At 34.6% G+C, this 20,325-nt stretch overlaps 1 protein-coding gene and 1 pseudogene across 7 annotated transcripts in view; one reads left to right on the top strand and one right to left on the bottom strand.

Annotated features, from left to right (window-relative positions):
* The window catches only part of BCAS3 (BCAS3 microtubule associated cell migration factor), a 695,431-nt gene that overhangs the window by 288,802 nt on the left and 386,304 nt on the right, over nt 1–20,325 (top strand). For all 7 annotated transcript variants that reach the window (XM_064378433.1, XM_064378430.1, XM_064378431.1 and 4 more), the window contains exon 15: nt 4,374–4,638. In XM_064378433.1, coding sequence (XP_064234503.1) covers nt 4,374–4,638 — 265 coding nt within the window. The remainder of the gene's footprint in view (nt 1–4,373; nt 4,639–20,325) is intronic.
* On the bottom strand, nt 1,553–2,010 carry LOC105712392 (immediate early response 3-interacting protein 1-like; annotated as a pseudogene).

Raw genomic sequence — 20,325 nt, 5'->3', positions numbered from 1 at the left:
TTTTTTTTTTTGAGACAGAGTGTCACTCTTGTTGCCCAGGCTATAGTGCAGTGGCATGATCTCAGCTCACTGCAACCTCCGCCTCCATGGTTCAAGCAATTCTCCTGCCTCAGCCTCCCCAGTAGCTGGGAGTACCAGCATGTGCCACTACGCCCAGGGAATTTTTTGCATTTTTAATAGAGACAGGATTTCACCATGTTGGCCAGGCTGGTCTCGAACTGCTGATCTCAGGTGATCCACCTGCCTCGGCCTCCCAAAGTGCTGGGATTATAGGTGTGAGCTACCACATGTGGCCCCAATTATATTCTTTGAGTTATTTAAAAATATATGATTAAGTTATTATTGACTATAGTCACCCTATTGTGCTATCAAATAGTAGGTCTTATTCATTCTATTTGTTTAAAAATGTAAAATTAAATTATTGTTGACTACAGTCACCCTGTTGTGCTATCAAATACCAGATCTTATCCATTCTTTCTATTTCTTGTACCCATTAGCCGTCCCCACTCCCACCTCTTCCCTCCACTACCCTTTCCAGCTTCTGGTAAACATCCTTCTATTCTCTGTCTCCATGAGTTTATTGTTTTATTTGTTTATTTAATTTTAATTTTAATTTTTTTGAGATGGAGTCTCACTTTGTTGTCCAGCCTAGAATGTAGTGTCGTGATCTCAGCTCACTGCAACTTCCACCTTCTGGGTTCAAGAGTTTCTCCTACCTTAGTCTCCTGAGTAGCTGGAATTATAGGGATGTGCCACCACGCCTGATTAATTTTTGTATTTTTAGTAGAAACAGAGTTTCACCAAGTTTACTAGGCTGGTCTTGACCTCCTGACCTCAAGTGATTCACCTGCCTCTGCCCCCCAGAGTGCTGGGATTACAGGCGTGAGCCACCGCACCTGGCCAACTTTATTGCTTTAGGTTTTAGATCCCACAAATAAGTGAGAAAATGCAAAGTTTGTCTTTCTGTAAGTGACTTATTTCACTAAACATAATAACCTCCAGTTCAACCCATGTTGTTGCAAGTGACAAGATATTATTCTTTCTTTTTATGGCTAAATAGTACTCCACTGTGTATATGTACCACATTTTCTTTATCCCTTCATCTGTTGATGGGTCCTTACGTTGCTTCCGTATCTTGGCTATTGTGAATAATGCCGCAATAAACATGGGAATGCAGATATCTCTTTGATATATTTCCTTTCTTTTGGGTATATACCTAGCAGTGGGATTGCTAGATCCCATGGTAGCTCTAGTTGTAGCTTTTTCAGGAACCTCCAAACTGTTCTCCATAGTGGTTGTATTAATTTACATTCCCACTAATAGTGTATGAGGATTCTCTTTTCTCCTCATCCTTGCCATCATTTGCTGTTACCTGTCTTTTGGGTAAAAGCCCCTCCCCCCTTTTTTTTTAATAGAAACTCTGGTTTTATTTTCAGCTTTACATTTTTGACAAGTGCAAGGCGAACCAGCGATATAAATATTCCAATGATGACTGAAGTGATAACTTCTACTGGCATGTCTTCTTCTGAGTCTCCATTTCCTCCTCTGATATTCATCCAAATAATAAAAGTAACACAATTGCAATTGAGTTTACTATTATCAATGGCACTCTCATCACAGTTCTTACAGATAGAATAAGGTTCATTAGCTGCGATTTAATTCCTCCTCTCCGAATCCACCAATTCCCTGGTCTGTTCCCCAGCCAGTGTTCTTGAGGAATCGCTCCTCATGTAGCACGGCGATGGCATTAACGCAGAGCAGGCCTGCCTGCAGCAGTGAGCACAGGGTAAAGGCTGTGGCTGTCTGGAGCCGCCCCGAAGTCCACGTGATTTCTCTTCAGCCGCCGCAAGGGATGTCAAAAGCTCTTTTTTTTTAAAACATGGGGAAGATGATGTCTCATTGTAGTTTGATTTTCATTTTTGTGTTGATCATTGATGTTGAACATCTTTTCATATACTTGTTTGTGATTTGTATGTCTTTTGAGGAAATCTATTCATACCTTTTGCCCATTTTTAAATAGAATTGTTAGATTTTTTCCTTTTGAGTTGTTTGAGCTCTTTATATTTTCTAGTTATTAATCCCTTATCAGATTGACAGCTTACAAATATTTTTTCCCAATCTGTGGGTTATCTCTGTCGATTGTTTCCTTTGCTGTTCAAAAGCTTTTTTAACTTGATATGAATCCATTTGTCTATTTTTGCTTTGGTTGTCTCTGCTTGTAGGGTAATACTCAATAAATCTTTGCCCAGTTCAATGTCCAGGAGTTTGCTGCAGTGTTTTCTTGTAGTAGTTTCATAGTTTTAGGTCTTAGATTTAAGTTTTTAATCCATTTTGATTTTATATATGTATGGTGAGAAATATGGGTCTATTTTTATTCTTCTGCATATATATCCAGTTTTCCCAGCACTATTTATTGAAGAGACTGTGTTTTCCCCGTTATATTTTCTTGACATCTTTGTTGAAAGTGAGCTCCCTGTAGGTATGTAGATTTGTTTCTGGGTTCTCTATTCTGTTCCATTGGTCTGTGTGTCTGTTTTTTATGCCAGTACCATGCTGTTTCAGTTACTTTTTGAAGTCAGGTAATGTGATTCCGCCAGTTTTTTTCTTTATGCTCAGGATAACTTTGGTTATTCTGGGTCTTTTGTGGCTCTATATACATTTTAGGACTTTTTTTTTTCTATTTCTGTAAAGAATGTCATTGGTATTTTGATAGGGATTGCATTCAATGTATAGATTGTGTATGGTATTATGGATATTTTAACAATATTGACTCTACCAATCCATAAACATGGAATATCTTTCCATTTTCTTGTGTCCTCTTCAGTTTCTTTTTATCAGTGTTTTATAGTTTGCATTGTAAAGATCTTTCACTTCTTTGGTTAATTGCTAGTTATTTGATTTTATTTGTAGCTATTGTAAGTGGGATTACTTTGTACATTTCTTTTTCAGATTCTTCACAGTTGGCATGTAGAAATGCTTCTGATTGTTCTGTGTTGATTTTGTATCCTGCAACCCTACTAAATTTGTTTATGAGTTCTGATAGTTTTTTGGTGGAGTCTTTAGGTTTTTCTGAATATCAGATTATATGATCTGCAAACAAGGATCATTTGACTTTTTCTTTTCCAATTTGATTGCTCTGGCTAGGACTTCCAGCACTTTATTGAATGACAGTGATAAAAGTAGCCATCCTTGTCTTGTTCCAAATATTAGCACAAAGGCTTTCTGTTTTTCCCTGTTCAGGAAAATACTAGCTGTGGGTCTGTTGTACATGGCTTTCCTTGTGTGGAGGTATGTTCCTCCTATACTCAGTTTTTTGAGAGTTTTCATCATGAAGTAAGGTTGAATTTTTATCAAATATATTTCGAACATCAATGATTATATGGTTTTTATTCATTATTCTCTTGATATTATGTGTCATATTGATTTGTGTATGTTGAACTATCCTCGCATACCTGGGATAAATTCCATTTGGTCATTCTTAAGATTTTTGTAATGTGTTGTTGGATTTGGTTTACTAGTATTTTGTTGAGAATTTTTGTGTCAATGCTCACCTGGAATATTGGCCTGTAGTTTAGTTTTCTTTTCTTTTCTCTTTTCTTTTCCTTTCTTTTTCTCTTTCTCTCTCTCTTTCTTTCTTTCTTTCTTTCTTTTCTCTTTCTTTTTGATGTGTATATCTGGTTTTGCTATCAGTAATACTAGCCTTGTGGAATGAGGTTGGATGTATTCCTTCCCCCTCTACTTTTTTCAGTAGTTGGAGTATGATTGCTATTAGTTCTTCTTTAGATATTGGGTAAAACATCTAAGATTAAGCAGTGAAGCTTTTGGTCCTGGGCTTTTCTTTTTGAGACTTTTTATTACAGCTTCAGTTTGATTACTTGTTACTGGTAAGTTCAGGTTTAGGATTTTTTCACGGTTCAGTTTACATATATTCTATGACTGCTTTGACATTCCAAGAGTAGAGTTGAGTAATCGCAGTAGACAGTAGAGCTTTTACATCCTACAAGGCCATATGTCCTCTAATAGAAAAAGTTTGCTAGCCACTGCAGATACATGAGTCGTTGTTGTTATCAGTTATGTGTGTGTGTTGGGGGGCGAAGGGCATTGAGTGTTTTAAGATCTTCTTTCTTTGCATCTCACCTCTCTTCAGGGTCCTGTATCCCTGACTATTGGAGTAACATTCTACCTAATGGAGTTTTGATTAACTGTCAATGTGAAACTCATGTATAGAATATTTTTTTAAATTTATAACCCAATCTTAGGTACATTTGGTAATGAGGCAATCATTTACATTCATATTTGGTAATGTGTGATAACTCTTAGATAAATCCAAGTAGTTTGAGACATTTTTGTATCTTTTCTTATTTCATCTCTAGGTACAAGACATCTGCTTCAGCCATGACTGTCGCTGGGTTGTGGTCAGTACTCTCCGGGGTACTTCCCACGTTTTCCCCATCAACCCTTATGGTGGCCAGCCTTGTGTTCGTACACATATGTCACCACGAGTAGTGAATCGCATGAGCCGTTTCCAGAAAAGCGCTGGACTGGAAGAGATTGAACAAGAACTGACGTCTAAGCAAGGAGGTCGCTGTAGCCCTGTTCCAGGTCTATCAAGCAGCCCTTCTGGGTCACCCTTGCATGGTAATTTTCTGTCTCCACTGTTCTCTTGAATCTTCTTTTGTTCTTATTTTTACAGTTCTAGAATAAAACTAAACTTTTTATAGTCTCTTCCTGTAAAAAGAAGATCTTAGGCTTATGTGAAATTATTAAATTTTAATTTAATAATTTGAATTATTTAATTTAATAATTTAATAATTTAAGTTATTAAATTTTAATTTAATAAATTTTAATTTTAATTTTAATTTAATAAATTTTAATTTTAATTTTAATTTAATAAATTTTAATTTTAATTTTAATTTAATAAATTTTAATTTTAATTTTAATTTTAATTTAAAATTTTAATTTAATAATTTAAGTAATTTAAAATTAAATAATTTAATTTTATTAAATTTTAATTTAATAATTTAATTATGAAATCATTTAATAAATTGGAGCCAGTATAGTAATGGTGATCTTTACCATGCTATTTTAACTCTCTGTTTCAATATATAATGAATATTTGGCATCATATTTATGGACTGTAAAACTTGGAACTATTGTTATAACTTCAGAGAACTGAACCTTTTTTTAACATATCTCTTCCAGAACATTCTGTGTTCAATTGGACACTATAGTTTATTAAGAAATATTCATCGTTGGAAAGAAATGGTCATGGGTAATGTGTATTTTAGATGGAGCAGCATTTGCGTTTTATTTTAAAATGGGATTGGTGGGATTTCTACTAGTATGTCACAGGAAAAACAAAAGTAGACCAAATAGCTTTGTAATCATCATCCCAATCCATAAATGGAACATTATTGGAATCTCTCTTTTATGTACCTTCTCCATAACATTAAACCACAAATCTCACTTTTATGGTAACCACCTCTTTAGTTTTTTTTTTTTTTTTTTTTTTTTTGAGACAGATTCTCTGTCGCCAGGTGCCAGGCTGGAGTGCAATAGCATGATCTTGGCTCACTGCAACCTCCGCCTCCCAAGTTCAAGCAATTCTCCTGCCTCAGCCTCCCGAGTAGCTGGGACTACACGCATGTGCCACCACATCCAGCTAATTTTTATATTTTAGTAGAGAGAGGGTTTCACTATGTTGGCCAGGATGGTCTCAATCTCTTGACCTCATGATCCGCCCTCCTTGGCCTCCCAAAATGCTGGGATTACAGGCGTGAGCCACTGTGCCTAGCCTACTTTTTAAAATAGTTCTACTCCTGAGCAAGTATCCTTAAACAGTGTTGTTTCCATTTTATGTAAATGAAATTATAGAGTATGTGTATTTTGAAATACTTGGCTTCTTTAACATTATATTTGTGAGGTTCATTTATGTTGTTGCAGGTAGGTTTAGTTCATTTATTTACAGCTTTCACTTATTCCATTGTACTTCTATTAATTTAACCTTTCTACTACTGCTGATATACATTGCATGGTTTCAGGTTTGGGGTAATATGTATACTAATTTTGGAGGGGAAATTCTTGATCATAAAGTAGGTGAAACTTAACCTTGATAAACAACACTGGAGTGGTTGTACCATTTCATTCTCATTAGAACGACAGAAAATGTTGACATTAGATCACTTTTTCTGGAGCAGATTTCCCTTGATAGGTGACCATTTTAGGTTTTCAAGATTGGGGAATCTTAGATAGAGAGATATGATTACCACAGAAAGTCATTGTTATTTTATTAATTGATCTGAAATTCACATAACATAATTTGACCACGTAAATGTGACAGTATATTTATAATGTTGTGCCACCACTACCTCTGTTTCCAAAACATTTTCCTTACTCCAAAAGGAAACTGCATATTCTTTAAGCACTTACTCTTCATTCTTCTTTCCCCTAATCTCCTAGGAAATACCACTCTCTGCTTTGTAGATTGTTAAATTTACTTGTTCTGTATATTTTATATAAATACAATTATAGAATATATGACCTTTTGTTTATGCCTTCTTTCATTTAGTATAATGTTTTTGAGGTTCATCCACATTGTAGTATATATTAATACTTAATTCCTTTTTGTGGGTAGATTATATTCCATTGTAGGGATATAATGCAATTGATAAATACCATTCATCCACTGGTATACTTTTGGGTTGTCTCTACCTTTTGGTTATTGTGAATAGTGCTGTTATGAATATGTGTGTACATGTATTTGTTTGAGTACTTCTTTGTAATTCTTTTGAGCATAAACCTATCCTAATTTGTTTCAGCTTCTATACTGATGGCATTATACATTCTTTGGTAATATCTGATGAATTCCATATGTGTGTGTGTATATGTGCATATATATATATATGTATATATATACACACACACACATACTGTAGGAAACTTTAAGATAGACTGAAAAAAAATATAGGTAAATACTATCCTCGGGACTTTTCTAACTCAAAAAAATGAGATCTCTGTTTTCTCCTGAGATCATAACTTTATGCTTTGGCTCTATTATTTTTAATGAGAATGATTGTTATTCATGTGTATTTTACTTAACTAGTGACCCATGATATTTAAGATTGAAAGTTTTAAGAATCAGTCCTAGATGCAAAAGTTCATTGGGAGCTAAACATTAAGTATACATGAACATAAAGATGGGAGTAGTAGAACTGGTGGCTCCTTGAGGGAGGAGAGTGGGAGGGGTGAGGGTTGAAAAACTACCTGTTGGGTACTGTGCTCACTACCTGGGTGACAGGATCATTTGTACCCCAAACCTCAGTGGCATACAGTTTATCCATGTAACAAACTTGCACATGTGCCCCCAAACATAAAATAAAAATTGAAAAAAAATGCTTGTATATCAAAAAAGTCTTTAGAATTTTTATACAATACACTTTAGAAAGCTATGAGATGTTGATGTTTTCAGCTATTTGCAAGACATTGTATTTCAGACTTAACTAGTTACGTTTTTGGTGTTCATTTTAAAATTGTGTTTTCTAGATGTATAGTATAGGTTCTTTGGGGGCTTTTCTTTTTGTGTTAAATATTTCTCTTAACTTAAAATTTCACCAAAATCTTTTGGCAAACAGATTCACTGTCCACATGGGGCAGCAAGATCAATAAGAGAAACCAGAGATGTATTAGTAAATAAAGAAGTATTTGTGGTCCCTACATTTGTATGACTTCAGAAAATATTCCCTTGAGCTTCTTTATTGTTCTTATTCTTGCTTCTTTATTCAGCAAACCACATAAGAGGTTTTGTGCTAGGCTTTGAGCATAATGTGCACAAAAGATTATGGTCATTCTTACCCTCATATATCTTCTATTCCATGGGAAAAGACAGATATTAAATGACTATGAACAAATATTTTTAAATAAATTTTTGTTGAAGGTTGCAAGTGCCAATTAATGATTTTGTCTTTGGAAAAGGACAGTAATTAAAGAGTAATACTATATTTCCAAGTCAAAATATACTATTTTCTCTCAGCTTTGTTGCTTTCCTGTCTCTCCTCATGTGTTTTGCAGAAATATCAGAGAGGAGAGTCCATACTGTTTGACAATGCTGCTGTACCTAAGATTTCTTTTTGAAAGCAAGGAATTTCAGGCAGCCTATTCCTCCTGATAAATAACATGTGTTAAAATTTTATTTCCAGAATTTCCCTTTATTACTCTGTGTAGTTTTTCTCATTTTTGAAGCATAGACATTAGAGCTATAGTTATTTTTCATGTTTTTTTGTATCTTACATGTCATAACAAAATGGGCATTGTTGTTGGTTAGTTCTAAAAATGATGTATTTACAGTTTGTGTGGGTAAACAGTCTGATGCTGGTCAAAAACAGTGTAAACCATTGAACAGGGAGGGATTCATCTTGAAAATGAATCATGTTTTGGCGGTATCACCGTTGTTTGTCTGTGCTCTTTTTAGCCAAGTAACGGAAGCTGGTAAATAACAGTTGATATAGGGGTATTTCCTTTTTACTCTCTGGAGCCAATCCAGTTTAGGTTAGGATTATTTTTATCTATTTGCCATTTTTTTAACTTTCCAGAGGATGTTTATTTATTTGAAATATATTCTTCGTAAATATCTCTTCCATTTCCTATCTTGTTGCATGAACATTCACTTAGTCTAGTTGAGGAGTTCTTTTTTTTTTTTTTTTTTAAAGAACCCAGGAGGCAAGGAGAGGAGTTCTTAACTTGTGATCCATGAACAGGATAGGAAAAAATTTACATCTTTATATTCACTATCCTTTAACCAAAAGTAAGCATTTCCTTTTTGAAAATAATATTATTATTATTTTCAAAATAGCACTTGAAAATAATATTAACAGTGCTTGTGATACAATAGAAAATGCAGATGTATGCATATCACTTTATATATGAAATATATATTTTGAAATGTCTTGCATTATTGAATATATTTTAAAATATTGTTTTCACTCATCACTACTTTGAAATTATTATATAATATTTTAGTATTAGTTGGTTACATACATTACTGTAGCACTTTATTTTTAACATATTGATAGCTGTACTTCAATATAGTTCATTTTCTTTTGTAATTGTATGTCTTTTTTCCATGCTTTGTAAGTATTATTCTGAGAAACATTCCTCAGGCTTCCCCAGACTGTCCAAATAGTCTTTGATCCAAACATGGTTAAGAATCCCTGATCATTATTTCTTCCCTCATCTATATCAGTAATCTCTAACTTTTTTTTTTTTTACTATCACAAGCACTTCCTTTGTTAACCATAAATATGATCTGCCAGTTTTCTGCTTAAGACCTTTGTGTCTCACCATACTCGTAGAAGGCTGGAGAATGTCCTATCTTATTTCCAGCTTCTTGTCTAAACCATGCCTAGATTTCTGTATCCTTCCCTGAATATGCCACATGTATTTATTTTTTGATAACTTTACTATTTGTGACTTTTCTCTATTTGACATCATTATTGCCTCTTTGAATGCCTACTAAGCAAGCTAAAATATTACTGCCTCTCTTAAGCCTTGTTTTGATTTGTGTCATCTCAGTCAACCTTGGTATTGGTATGCTTTGCATACTTTTATCATATTACAATATGCAAGTTATTCATTGATATGTCTGGGCTTCCTGTTAGATTGACCTCCATGAGCACAAAGTCTTTTTGTTGCTTGTGTTTATATCTTGGCAATTGACATAGATTCTAAGGCTTTATTTATTTAAAGTGGAGTCTTGCTCTGTCACCCAGGCTGGAGTGCAGTGGCACCATCCTGGCTCACTGCATTCTCCGCCTTGGGTTCAAGCGATTCTCCTGCTTTAGCCTCCTGAGTAGCTGGGATTACAGGTATGTGCCACCATGCCTGGCTGATTTGTTTCTTTTTCTTTTTTTCGTTTTCTTTTTTGAGATGGAGTCTCACTTTGTCTCCCAGGCTAGAGTGCAGTGGCACAATCTCTGCTTACTGCAACCTCTGCCTCCTGGGTTCAAGCAATTCTCCCCCGTCAGTCTCCTGAGTAGCTGGTATTACAGGCACATGCCACCATGCCTGGCTAATTTTTGTATATTTAGTAGAGATGGAGTTTCACTGTGTTGGCCAGGCTGGTCTTGGACTCCTGAGCTCAAGTGATCTGCCCACCTTGGCCTCCCAAAGTGCTAGGATTACAGACATGAGCCACTGCGCCTGGCCTAATTTTTGTATTTTAAGTATAGACTGGGTTTCGCTATGTCAGCCAGGCTGGTCTCAAACTCCTGATCTCAAGTGATCCACCTGCCTCAGTCTCCCAAAGTGCTAGGATTACAGGCATGAGCCACTGCGCCCGGCCTAATTTTTGTATCTTTAGTAGAGACTGGGTTTTGCCATGTTGGCCAGGCTGGTCTCAAACTCCTGACCTCAAGTGATCCACCTGCCTTGGCCTCCCAGCATGCTGGGATTACAGGTGTGAACTACTACACCTGACCAGATTCTAAGGCTTTAAACCAGAGTTTTAAAACATCTTTAGAAGTTGTTCTAAAAAAAAAAAAAAATTAGATTTAAATAATTACTTGTTAGAATGAAGAGTGTTTTATTCATAGTAACAACTTAAAAAAATTAATATCTCTAAGACATCATTTGATCAACAACATTAATCAACATTAATTAGTGTTTATTGTGTCCAGGCACTGTTCTGTGTTATAGGAATATAGCATTGACCAAAAGAGAAGGATGTCCTTGTTCCCATGGAGCTACTGAGAAAAATAAGGGAAGGGAACTAGGGAATGCCTAGGGAGGATTGTGATTTGAAATTAGTATGCTTCCCGTAGGCCTCACTGAGGTAACATTTGAGCAAAGATCTGATAGAACTAAGAGAGAAATTCATGTAGAACAGCCAGTGTAAAATCCTGAAGTGGGAGTGTGCCTGGAATGTTCAAGGAATGATAAGGAGGCCAGTGTGGCTGAAGCACACTGTTTAAAGTATATAATAGGTGATGATATCAGAGAGGTAATATGGGCAGATTATTGTCGGCCTTTTACTCAGTGTGAGATGAGGAGGCTCTGGAGGGCATTGGGAATAAGAGTGACATGATAATACTGTGTTTTGGCAGGACTAGAGTGGAGGTCTGTATTAAGAACACACAGTCTGTATGTGGACGTGGGTGAAAACTTAGTTGAGACCAGTTAGGAGAGTATTGCAAAAATTCAGGCAAGAAAAGATGAAGTTTGGAGTAAGTTGTTTATAGTGAAGATTGTGAGAAGTCATTAGATTCTTGATATATTTTTTATGGTATGGCCATCAGAAATTTCTGGTAAGTTTATGTCAAGTCTGAAAGAAGAGATGAGTCAAGATGACTAGTAAAACTTTGAGCCTAAACATCTAGAACGATAGGGTTGCTGTCAATTGAAATGAGGAATGCTGTGGATGAAGCAGGTTTTGGGATGGCGACAGGATCAGGAGTTTTGGACATGTTAAGTTTAGTAAAATATCCCTTTGACCTCCTACTGATGGTAAGTAGGTAGCTGGTGCTATGAGTCTGGAGGTCTGTGGAAATCAGTCATTTGCATAGCGATAAATGTTTGCAACACATAGATAGCTGAAACAAAAATGGGATGGGATCACCTTGTAGGTGAGTGAGTTTAAAAAAGAGATGTCCCAGGACTGAGCCCTGGGGTCCTCTGACATTAAGTAGCTGGTGACATACAAAGGAAAACTGTGAAAAGTCCTAGAGGCCAAGTCAATTATTTTTTTTTTTTTAGAGAGAAAGGAATGATTACTGTGTTGAATTCTACTGATTGATCCGAGAAAAAGACAGAAGACCATTAAAATTAGTAATATAGAACTGTGGTCCCCAACCTTTTTGGCACCAACGACCAGTTCTGTGGAAGAGTTTTTCCATGAGCCAGTGTGGGGTGGGGTGGGAGGTTTCGGGATGAAACCATTCCATTTGAGATCACCAGCCATTAGTTGGATTCTCATGAGTGTCCAGCCTAGATCCTTGCATGTGCAGTTCACAATAGGGTTCGTGCTCCAATGAGAATCTAATGCTGCTGCTGATCTGACAGGAGGTGAGCTTAGGCCGTAATGCTCGCTTGCCAACCACTCACCTCCTGCTGTGCAGCCTCGCTCCTTACAGGCCACAGACCAGTACCAGTCCATCGCCTGGGAGTTGGGAACCCCTCATGTAAAAGACATCTGTCTTTGATAAGAACCCTTTTGGTGGGGTGGTAGGTGCTTTATTAAAATCCAGTGGATTTCAATAAGAATAGGAAGAGAGGCCAGTGTCGACAAGTCTTTCAGGGAGCATTGATGTAAGGGAAAGCAGGAAAATGAGGAAAATTAGAGGGGACAGAGGATGTTGCTTTCTTTTTCATAGGGAAATGGGTAGTGAGGATGGGTGCAGGTATCGGAGCTTTAAGGAGAAAGGCAAAGGTAGGAAATAGTCCTCCAGGAGAATAGGCATTCCTTTCACCAGTTACTACATTTTCATTGAATAAATAAAGCATATCTACCACTGTTATTTGTGCCCTAAGTAAATTTAATTACATGTCTTTGCTTTCCAACTTCAATACCATGTTTCTACACCTCAATTACTTTCTCCCTACTTCTTCAGGTATATATTCAACCCCATCTTTCAAGCCTAGCTTGTGATGTACTTTCTCCCTCTAAAAATAGGTTGAACTTCATATATTTGCTCCTTCTGTATATTCTTTATCTGTACTGATAGTTTTCTACTTTCTACTTCTCATTATTGTTATTTTAATTTTAGATAAGGGAGTACATATACAGGTTTGTTACATGGGTATATTGCATGATACTGAGGTTTGGGCTTCTATTGATTCCATCACTCAAATAGTGAACATAGTACCCAATAGGTAGTTTTTCAACCTCCCCCCTCCACCTTTTCCTCTCCACTTTTGAATCCCTAGTGTCTGTTGTTCCCATCTTTGTGTCTGTATGCACCCAATGTTTAGCTCCCACTTATAAGTGAAAACATGTTATATTTGGTTTTCTGTTTCTACATTAATTCACATAGGATAATGACCTCCAGTAGCATCTATTTTGCTGCAAAGGACTTGATTTTATTATTTTTTATGGCTGCATAGTATTCCATGGTACATATGTACCACATTTAAAAAATCTAATCTACCATTGATGGGCACCTTGGTTGATTACATGTCTTTGCTGTTTTGAATAGAATTGTGATGAACATATAAGTGCATGTGTTTTTCTGTTAGAATGATTTATTTTCTTTTGGGTATATACCCAGTAGTAGGATTGCTGGGTCAAATGGTAATTCTATTTTTAGTTCTCTGTGGCATCTCAAAATTGCTTTCCTTAGGTACTAAGCTAGTTTACATTCCCAACAACAGTGTATAAGTATTCCATTTTCTCTGCAGCCTCACCAACATCTGTTGTTTTTTGACTTTTTACCAATAACCTTTCTGATTGGCGTGAGATAGTAGCTCATTGTAGTTTTGATTTGCATCTCTCTGATGATTAGTGATAAGCATTTTAATATGTTTATTGGCCACTAGTATGTCTTCTTTTGAGAAGTGTCTGTTCATGTTGTTTGCCCATTTTTAATGGAGTCATTTGGGGTTTTTTTTGGTTGATTTAAGTTTCTTATAGATTCTAGATATTATTCCTTTGTTCAGATACATAGTTTGTAGTATTTTTTCCCATTCTGTAGATTATCTGTTTACTCTGTTGATTGAAGCTCTTTAGTTTAATTAGATCCCAATTGTCAATTTTTGTTTTTGTTGCATTTACTTTTAAGGACTTAGTAATAAATTCTTTGGCCAAGCCAGTGTCTAGAAAAGTTTTTCTTGTGTTTTCTTCTAGAATTTTTATAGTTTCAGGTCTTACATTTAAGTCTTTAATCCATCTTGCATTGATTTTTATATGTGGTGAGAGGTAGGGGTCCAGTTTAATTCTTCTGCATGTATATAGTTAGCCAGTTTCTCCACACCATTTATTGAATAGTTATATCCTTTCCCCATTGTTTATTTTTGTCAATATTGTTGAAGATTATCAGGTGGTTGTAAGAGTGCAACTTTATTTAGAGTTCTCTGTCCTTATGATGTTGGTTATGGGTTTGTTATAGATGGCTCTTATTATTTTGAGTCTACTTGTTATTTTTGATGCTACTGATTACTAAGTTAAAGCTTTCTTGGTGAGGAAATTGGAGGCCCTGGAATCAGACTCCCTGGTGGTAGATAGAATCTATCTTACATGATTTCCTAACTCTGTAACCTTAGACAAATTATTTATTCTATCTGTACCTCACTTTTCTTTCTGTAAAATTGGAATATTACCAATCTTATAGAGTAACCATGAGAATCAGAGCACTTTAAATAGTGTTTGGCGCATATCAGTAGAGGATTATTGTAGCTGCTATCATTAGTATCATTATTGATACTACTGTTAATGTGAGAGTCTATAGAAATGATTCTTTTTTTATATTTTTGGTACAGTACCTCTTATCCAGAAAACAGGATAAATGAGTAATTCACTAAATAATATGTAAATTAAATATAGTAATTGTGAACTTATTCTTTAAGGCTTTTAGAACAATCCTGGCCTCAATATTCATAAGTTGAGTTGCTACATTGTTTCTGAAATGAAGGGAGACACCAATATAAAACCAAAAATGATGGTAGTTTTATCATTTTAATTGGCTTTTGCTCATTTTAATGGTATACATCAGAAAATATGGTTTTATAAATCAGTACACCTATTCTTGAGGCTTTGCCATTTCTTTATTTTGCAAATTAGTTTTCAATTTTAGGTTCAAAAATATAGAGTTCGTTGTGTCATGGGACTTTTAAGGAATTTGTTTTCTTCCTGCATTTCCCATTGAGTTAACAAACAGATCTTGGATTCACTTCTTCAGTTCTCTGGAATTACTGGAAGCATCTGCTTTCCTATTAACTTGTTCATCCTCAGTGGAGGAGTCATCTTTGAGTCACAGCTTTTGGCATCCGAATTCTATATTCTGCTTTGTCTAAATGGAAGTAGTTGAGGAGACTTGGAGACCTTTGCACAAAGCCTCTCATTTCTTGGACTTGGAGACTCCATATTTCAGTAAAGTGCTTTTACAAAACTGGAAGTATCACTTTTCTTTTAAGCATCTGTATGAGGCATTTTTTTTTTTACCACTCAGAGACTCTGTTTATAGCTTTCATTTGATGGTTTATTATAATTTTAACTTTTGTTGATCAGTAGTTTTCTTGATATAGACCACATCATAATTGTAAATACAAAACAACTGCACATTTCAGCCTTATATAGTTTCACCTACTTAAGAGAATCAATGATAAAGTGATGTTTCTCGACTTCTCTTTCTACATCACTGTTTACTTGTGGATTGAAGTTTCCATGTGTATGTTTTAATTTTTGCCAGTAAAAATCAATCATGTGCACTGTAGCTCTGCTTTAAATTTTATGCCTCATATGACATAGAGTATATAAATAGTATAAACATGTTAAATGGAAAAAAAATCTTATGGGGCGGTATCTTGGTTTAGTACCGGGGTCTTTATGGATTATGTGTATTTTATTGTTTTAGCTCAAATGCAGTTTTGTTTCTCATTTGTTGTTTTCAGATTTAAAGTTTTTGTGGTGAATCTGTTTTCTCAAGTTCTTCTATCATCTTTTAAAAAAATGTTGCTATAACACTTTGCTAGTTTTGACATTTATTATTTTCTCAAGACAGTGCAGATGAGTTTCTTAGGGAAAGTGGATAAAAAAGATTGACCTCATAATACCTTCCTGAAAACAAGATGCTTTCATTTGAGAATCATTAATGGAAGAAACTATTAAATGGAGATTGTACAGTTGTTGTTTCTAAATATTTTTTAAGAGAAATTTTAGGTTCTCAGTAAAATTGAGAGAAAGGTATAGATAGCATAGTTTTTGAGGAAAATAAAATTGCCTGTGGGATATCTTTTAAAGGAAACTTGATATTTAATTGCTTATAAATTATACTTTAAAATTTAGTGCTATGAAAATTAATTTTAAAATATTTTAAACCTAAATAAAGTCTATTTAGATACTTTTATCTTTTTGTGTATTTCATTTTGGATATAACACGTTTCTTTTCTCTGTAAGTTTGCCTTTAAGTAGATGCCAGATAATGTAATTATCCCTTGACGCTAACCCAGAATTTCTTCTTTTCTTTTTACTGCTTGTGGAAATATTTTTACTTTCCTATGTATTTTTTACATTGGCGAATCATAAACTCTAGATTTCAAAGTAGTTTTATTTTTAAATGGTTAATGAGACATGCCTCTAGAGGGCAATGTTTTCTCAACTTTTCTAATTGTAATCAAGGCAACCGTGGCATGAACCTGAGGTACTAGGGATGCTAATGTCTTATCAGATCTTGAATAGCCTCTCTTCCTTTTTATTATGTTTTCTGTGATATATTCTTCAACATCTTCTTAGAGAATTAGACTTTGGAAATATATTACTATCAATTAATGTCCTTTCTGAGTACTACATGCAGATACCCAGTTCCTCTCAGTGAATGCCAGTGATTGAATAGAGGTAGATATTTTAGTTACATCATTTGAGTACATGGGGTCATTATGCTAAAAAAATTTTTTTAAATTCTCTATGTGTTGCTATTTGAGGACTTGTAATCTGTATACTTTATGATGTCAGAATAATTAAACTTCATTTTTGAGGAATTGAGATATTATAAGGGCTAATAGTTATCTCTTTTCTGTTAACATTGGTTGGACACTTACTCTTGTTGTTTACCTTTTAAATATAATTTTTATTTTTTATCAAAGAAATATGTGCATTTATTATAAAAGTCAAAAATATAATTTTATAATGAAAGCAGGCACATTTTGGCCTATCCTCCTCACTCTCGGGTGTCATTCCCCGGAGGCTTCTTCTTTCAACTCTTTAGTTTTTTTCTCAGCTAGTTTTTTTTTTTTTTGGCCCTTTCCTGGAAATCCTATTACTTGAATAATATATCTCCTACATTGAGCCCTTAACTGTCGTCGTCTATTTTCTATTTTTTTAACTTTATGAGAATATCCCCAACAAATCTTCTGTTCTTGTTGCATTTTTATTTCTGCAACCTCTTTTTAATATGCTTTTCTTTGAACGTTTCTTCTATTATCACACCTTTTTCTTATTTTATGTGTGTAATATTTTTATCTCTTTAAGAGATATAAATTTTGAAGCTTTTTTGTGCTCCTTTTATTATCTCCATTTCCTCTGAGTTCCTTTTTCATTTATTTTTGTTTTGTTCTTTATCTTTAATGTTGGAGCAGCAATTTTTTTTTCTTTTCCTATTTTCTTTTTTCCTTTCCATTCTCTCTTTAAATAGAGACAGAATTTTGCCTTGTTACCCAGTCTGGTCTTGATCTCCTGGGCTCAAGCAATCTGCCCACTTCAGCCTCCCAAATTGCTGGGGATTACAGGTGTGACCCACCAAGCCGTCTGGAGCAGTGATTTTCAACCCTTGACTGTACATTATACTTAAGCTGGATAGATATGAAAAATACTGAGGCCTAGAGTCCATCCAATTAATTGAACCAAACACTGACCTCAGTGACTGGGAATCCTTGATGGATCATTGGCTGATCATTTTTATTTTATTTTTAAATTTTATTATTTAATAATTTATTTTTATTTCATTATTTCATTTTTATTTAGCTAATCAACAAATCAATGCTAAGGAACTGATTAGAAGCTTTTGAATGTGGGAAGGGCATACCACCTTATAGGTATCAGTGGTATATCAGGTAGGATTTGCCATTTTATGATACCTCAAATAGTCACTATATTTAAGTCTTTTCACATACACTCTTCAGTGTCCCCACAAATAAATACTTCTATCCTCTGTTCAGGGTGGGGTTGGGATAATGAAGAATTTCTGGCAATAAACTTAAAAATTAGTTTTCAAGAAATTGAAGGAGTTACATTATTTTTGTCTACTGATGAGAATAACAAAAAGAGAATTTGAACAACCTATTTGCATATGATTGCAAATTTCCCTAGTTAAGAAGTATGATTGCAAACTTCCCTAGTTAAGAGGACAGTTAAGTAAGAAATTCTGGTCTGGTTTCACCGAAATAAAAATATTTCTGTGAAAATCTGGAGATGAAATTTTTAGTTGCTAAAGTAAATAAATGTAAAAACTACTTTTCCAAATATAGACGTGCAAATGGGTAGAACAACAAATGAACATAGTTCATTTCCTTATGTACTTATCAAAAGGAAGACTTGAAATCTTTTTTTAAAAATTTGGAGAAAAATTGGAGAGGAAGAAGAGAGTGAGTAGGCATCTTAGGATGTATAATAGCTAGAGTCTAAATGATTGACCAAATGAAGAGATTTAGAAATTACCAGACTTGAGAATATCAGACAAGAATAATCTTGAGGTTAAAATCTGAGCAGGAACTAGAAATCTGCTAGTTGATAGTTGTAAACTACAAAAGAATAACAAGACTAGGATCAGGGCTATACCAGGATTATGCATAGAAATAGAAATTATGATGGTTCTTACCATGATAAGGTAAATGATACTTTGAATTTGAGGATGAGAAAAGGAAAAGGATTTAAGGTTCATTGAAAGAGTTATTAACATTGGATGATGTGTTTTTGCAGGTGAGAATATTGAAGCTAGAATGAGGCACAAGAGGGAAATTACTATTTCAGAATGGACCAAAGTGGAATTAACATGGGCACTGTTGTTGTTGGCTTCAGAAGAAATAGAGCATTCCATTTCCTGTGTTAAGAGCTATCACTAGTAAGGAAGGCTTAATTAATGTTCAATAATATTTCACTCTGGTCTAGTTTTGGAACAGATTGAAATGTGTCTGTATTTGATAAAACCATAGATGAGGGAAGATATAGCATGACAATACTGATAAATGAATATAGTTTTCTGGCAGTGCTACAGCTGATTAAGAAGTGTTTCAGCTTGACAGGGAATTACAGGGAAAGAAGAGTCATTATTTCTTAAGTGGGGATGGTCATGATATCACTCCTCTTTGTGGTTCTTACTGTCAAGGATCTTTTATAAAAGTAGGTTTTACATACATAGGTGAATTCATAGGCATACTTTTGGAAAAGTGAATTTAGAAGAGAAGGGATTGATCTATTTGTAAGTATCCATGTGGTGTGCTTAGTTTGATTTTTCTTTTTTTCTTTTTCTATTTTTGGGAAACTGTTCCACAAATTGTTGATAGTTTAAGCAGCTAAATTGTATATTGGTTTCCTGTTTTCATCTTGAATAAAATATGTAAGCATATTTTGATAGATATTTGAATGTTTTAAAACTGGAAATAAAGTATATGTGAATAGAAAGGTTTTATCTGCCCTGTTGTCAAAAATGCTGATTTGGCCCTTTTGCACTGTACTCCCGTCTTTGCATGGTTGTTGTAATCTGTTGCTCTTTCCCATCTGAAGGAAATGCATCTTTGACACTTCTCATGACCTGAGTCATGATGCTGAAATAGAGCCAGAAAATATCCTTAACAGTCATGGGTAAAAAGAAGGAAGGCTTCCGTAGGATGGGGCGGAAGAATAGGGGACTGTGGAGAGAAGAGAGTCTTTGCTATTTCAGTTTACATCATTTTGATTGTTAGGAAAGTTACTTACATTTTGTGGCTGTACTTTTTTATTCAGGAGAAAATGCTTTTATTTTATATTAAAGTGTTCCTTAAGTGTACTTTCTTCAATGTATAGGTGTACAAAGTATATAAAGATAAGTTCTGCAAATGTAAAATTCAATAGTTTTGAGTTCTCCAGATCTAAGAAAATATACTTCAAATCCTGCAATTCTATATTTCGTCTTATTACAAAGTGTTTATCTCAGAACCATGTTCTGATACTTCTACATCTTATATGTTTAGCAGTTTAAGTAATAAAGTTACATTTGTTGAAACAAGAAGATAGGATTCCATATTTTTTCTGTCTACAGTAAAGTATTTCTATTTACTCTGTTGATATACAAAATTCATCATGAGATTAAAATGAGAGAGTTGAGTACGGAGTATTTTTAAGAAATAATTTAATGAGGAGTTATTCTTTGGGGAGCACATTCCAATCAGACTTGTTCTAAGGGATATTAGGTGATGGAGTTTTAATTGTGGGGATTTTTCATTAGGTTAAAACTCCTCACTTCTAGGCACTTAGTTTTAGTACTGTATTTGAGCTATTTCTCAGTGTATCATATTAAAGCATCCTCAAAATTTCCCACTCCCGAGTGGGAAATATAAGGATATTTTCCAGCTGTATTTCTATTAAAGCACCCTCAAAATTTCCCCTAGTGGGAAATTTTCCCTAGTGGGAAATTTTGAGGGTGCTTTAAT

This window comes from Aotus nancymaae, unplaced genomic scaffold (assembly GCF_030222135.1).
Source record: "Aotus nancymaae isolate 86718 unplaced genomic scaffold, 86718_ANA_hifiasm-v0.15.2.pri h1tg000018l, whole genome shotgun sequence".
NCBI lineage: Eukaryota > Metazoa > Chordata > Mammalia > Primates > Aotidae > Aotus > Aotus nancymaae.
The sequence above is the reverse complement of the archived record's forward strand: the minus strand, read 5'-3'. Positions and strand labels throughout refer to the sequence as shown.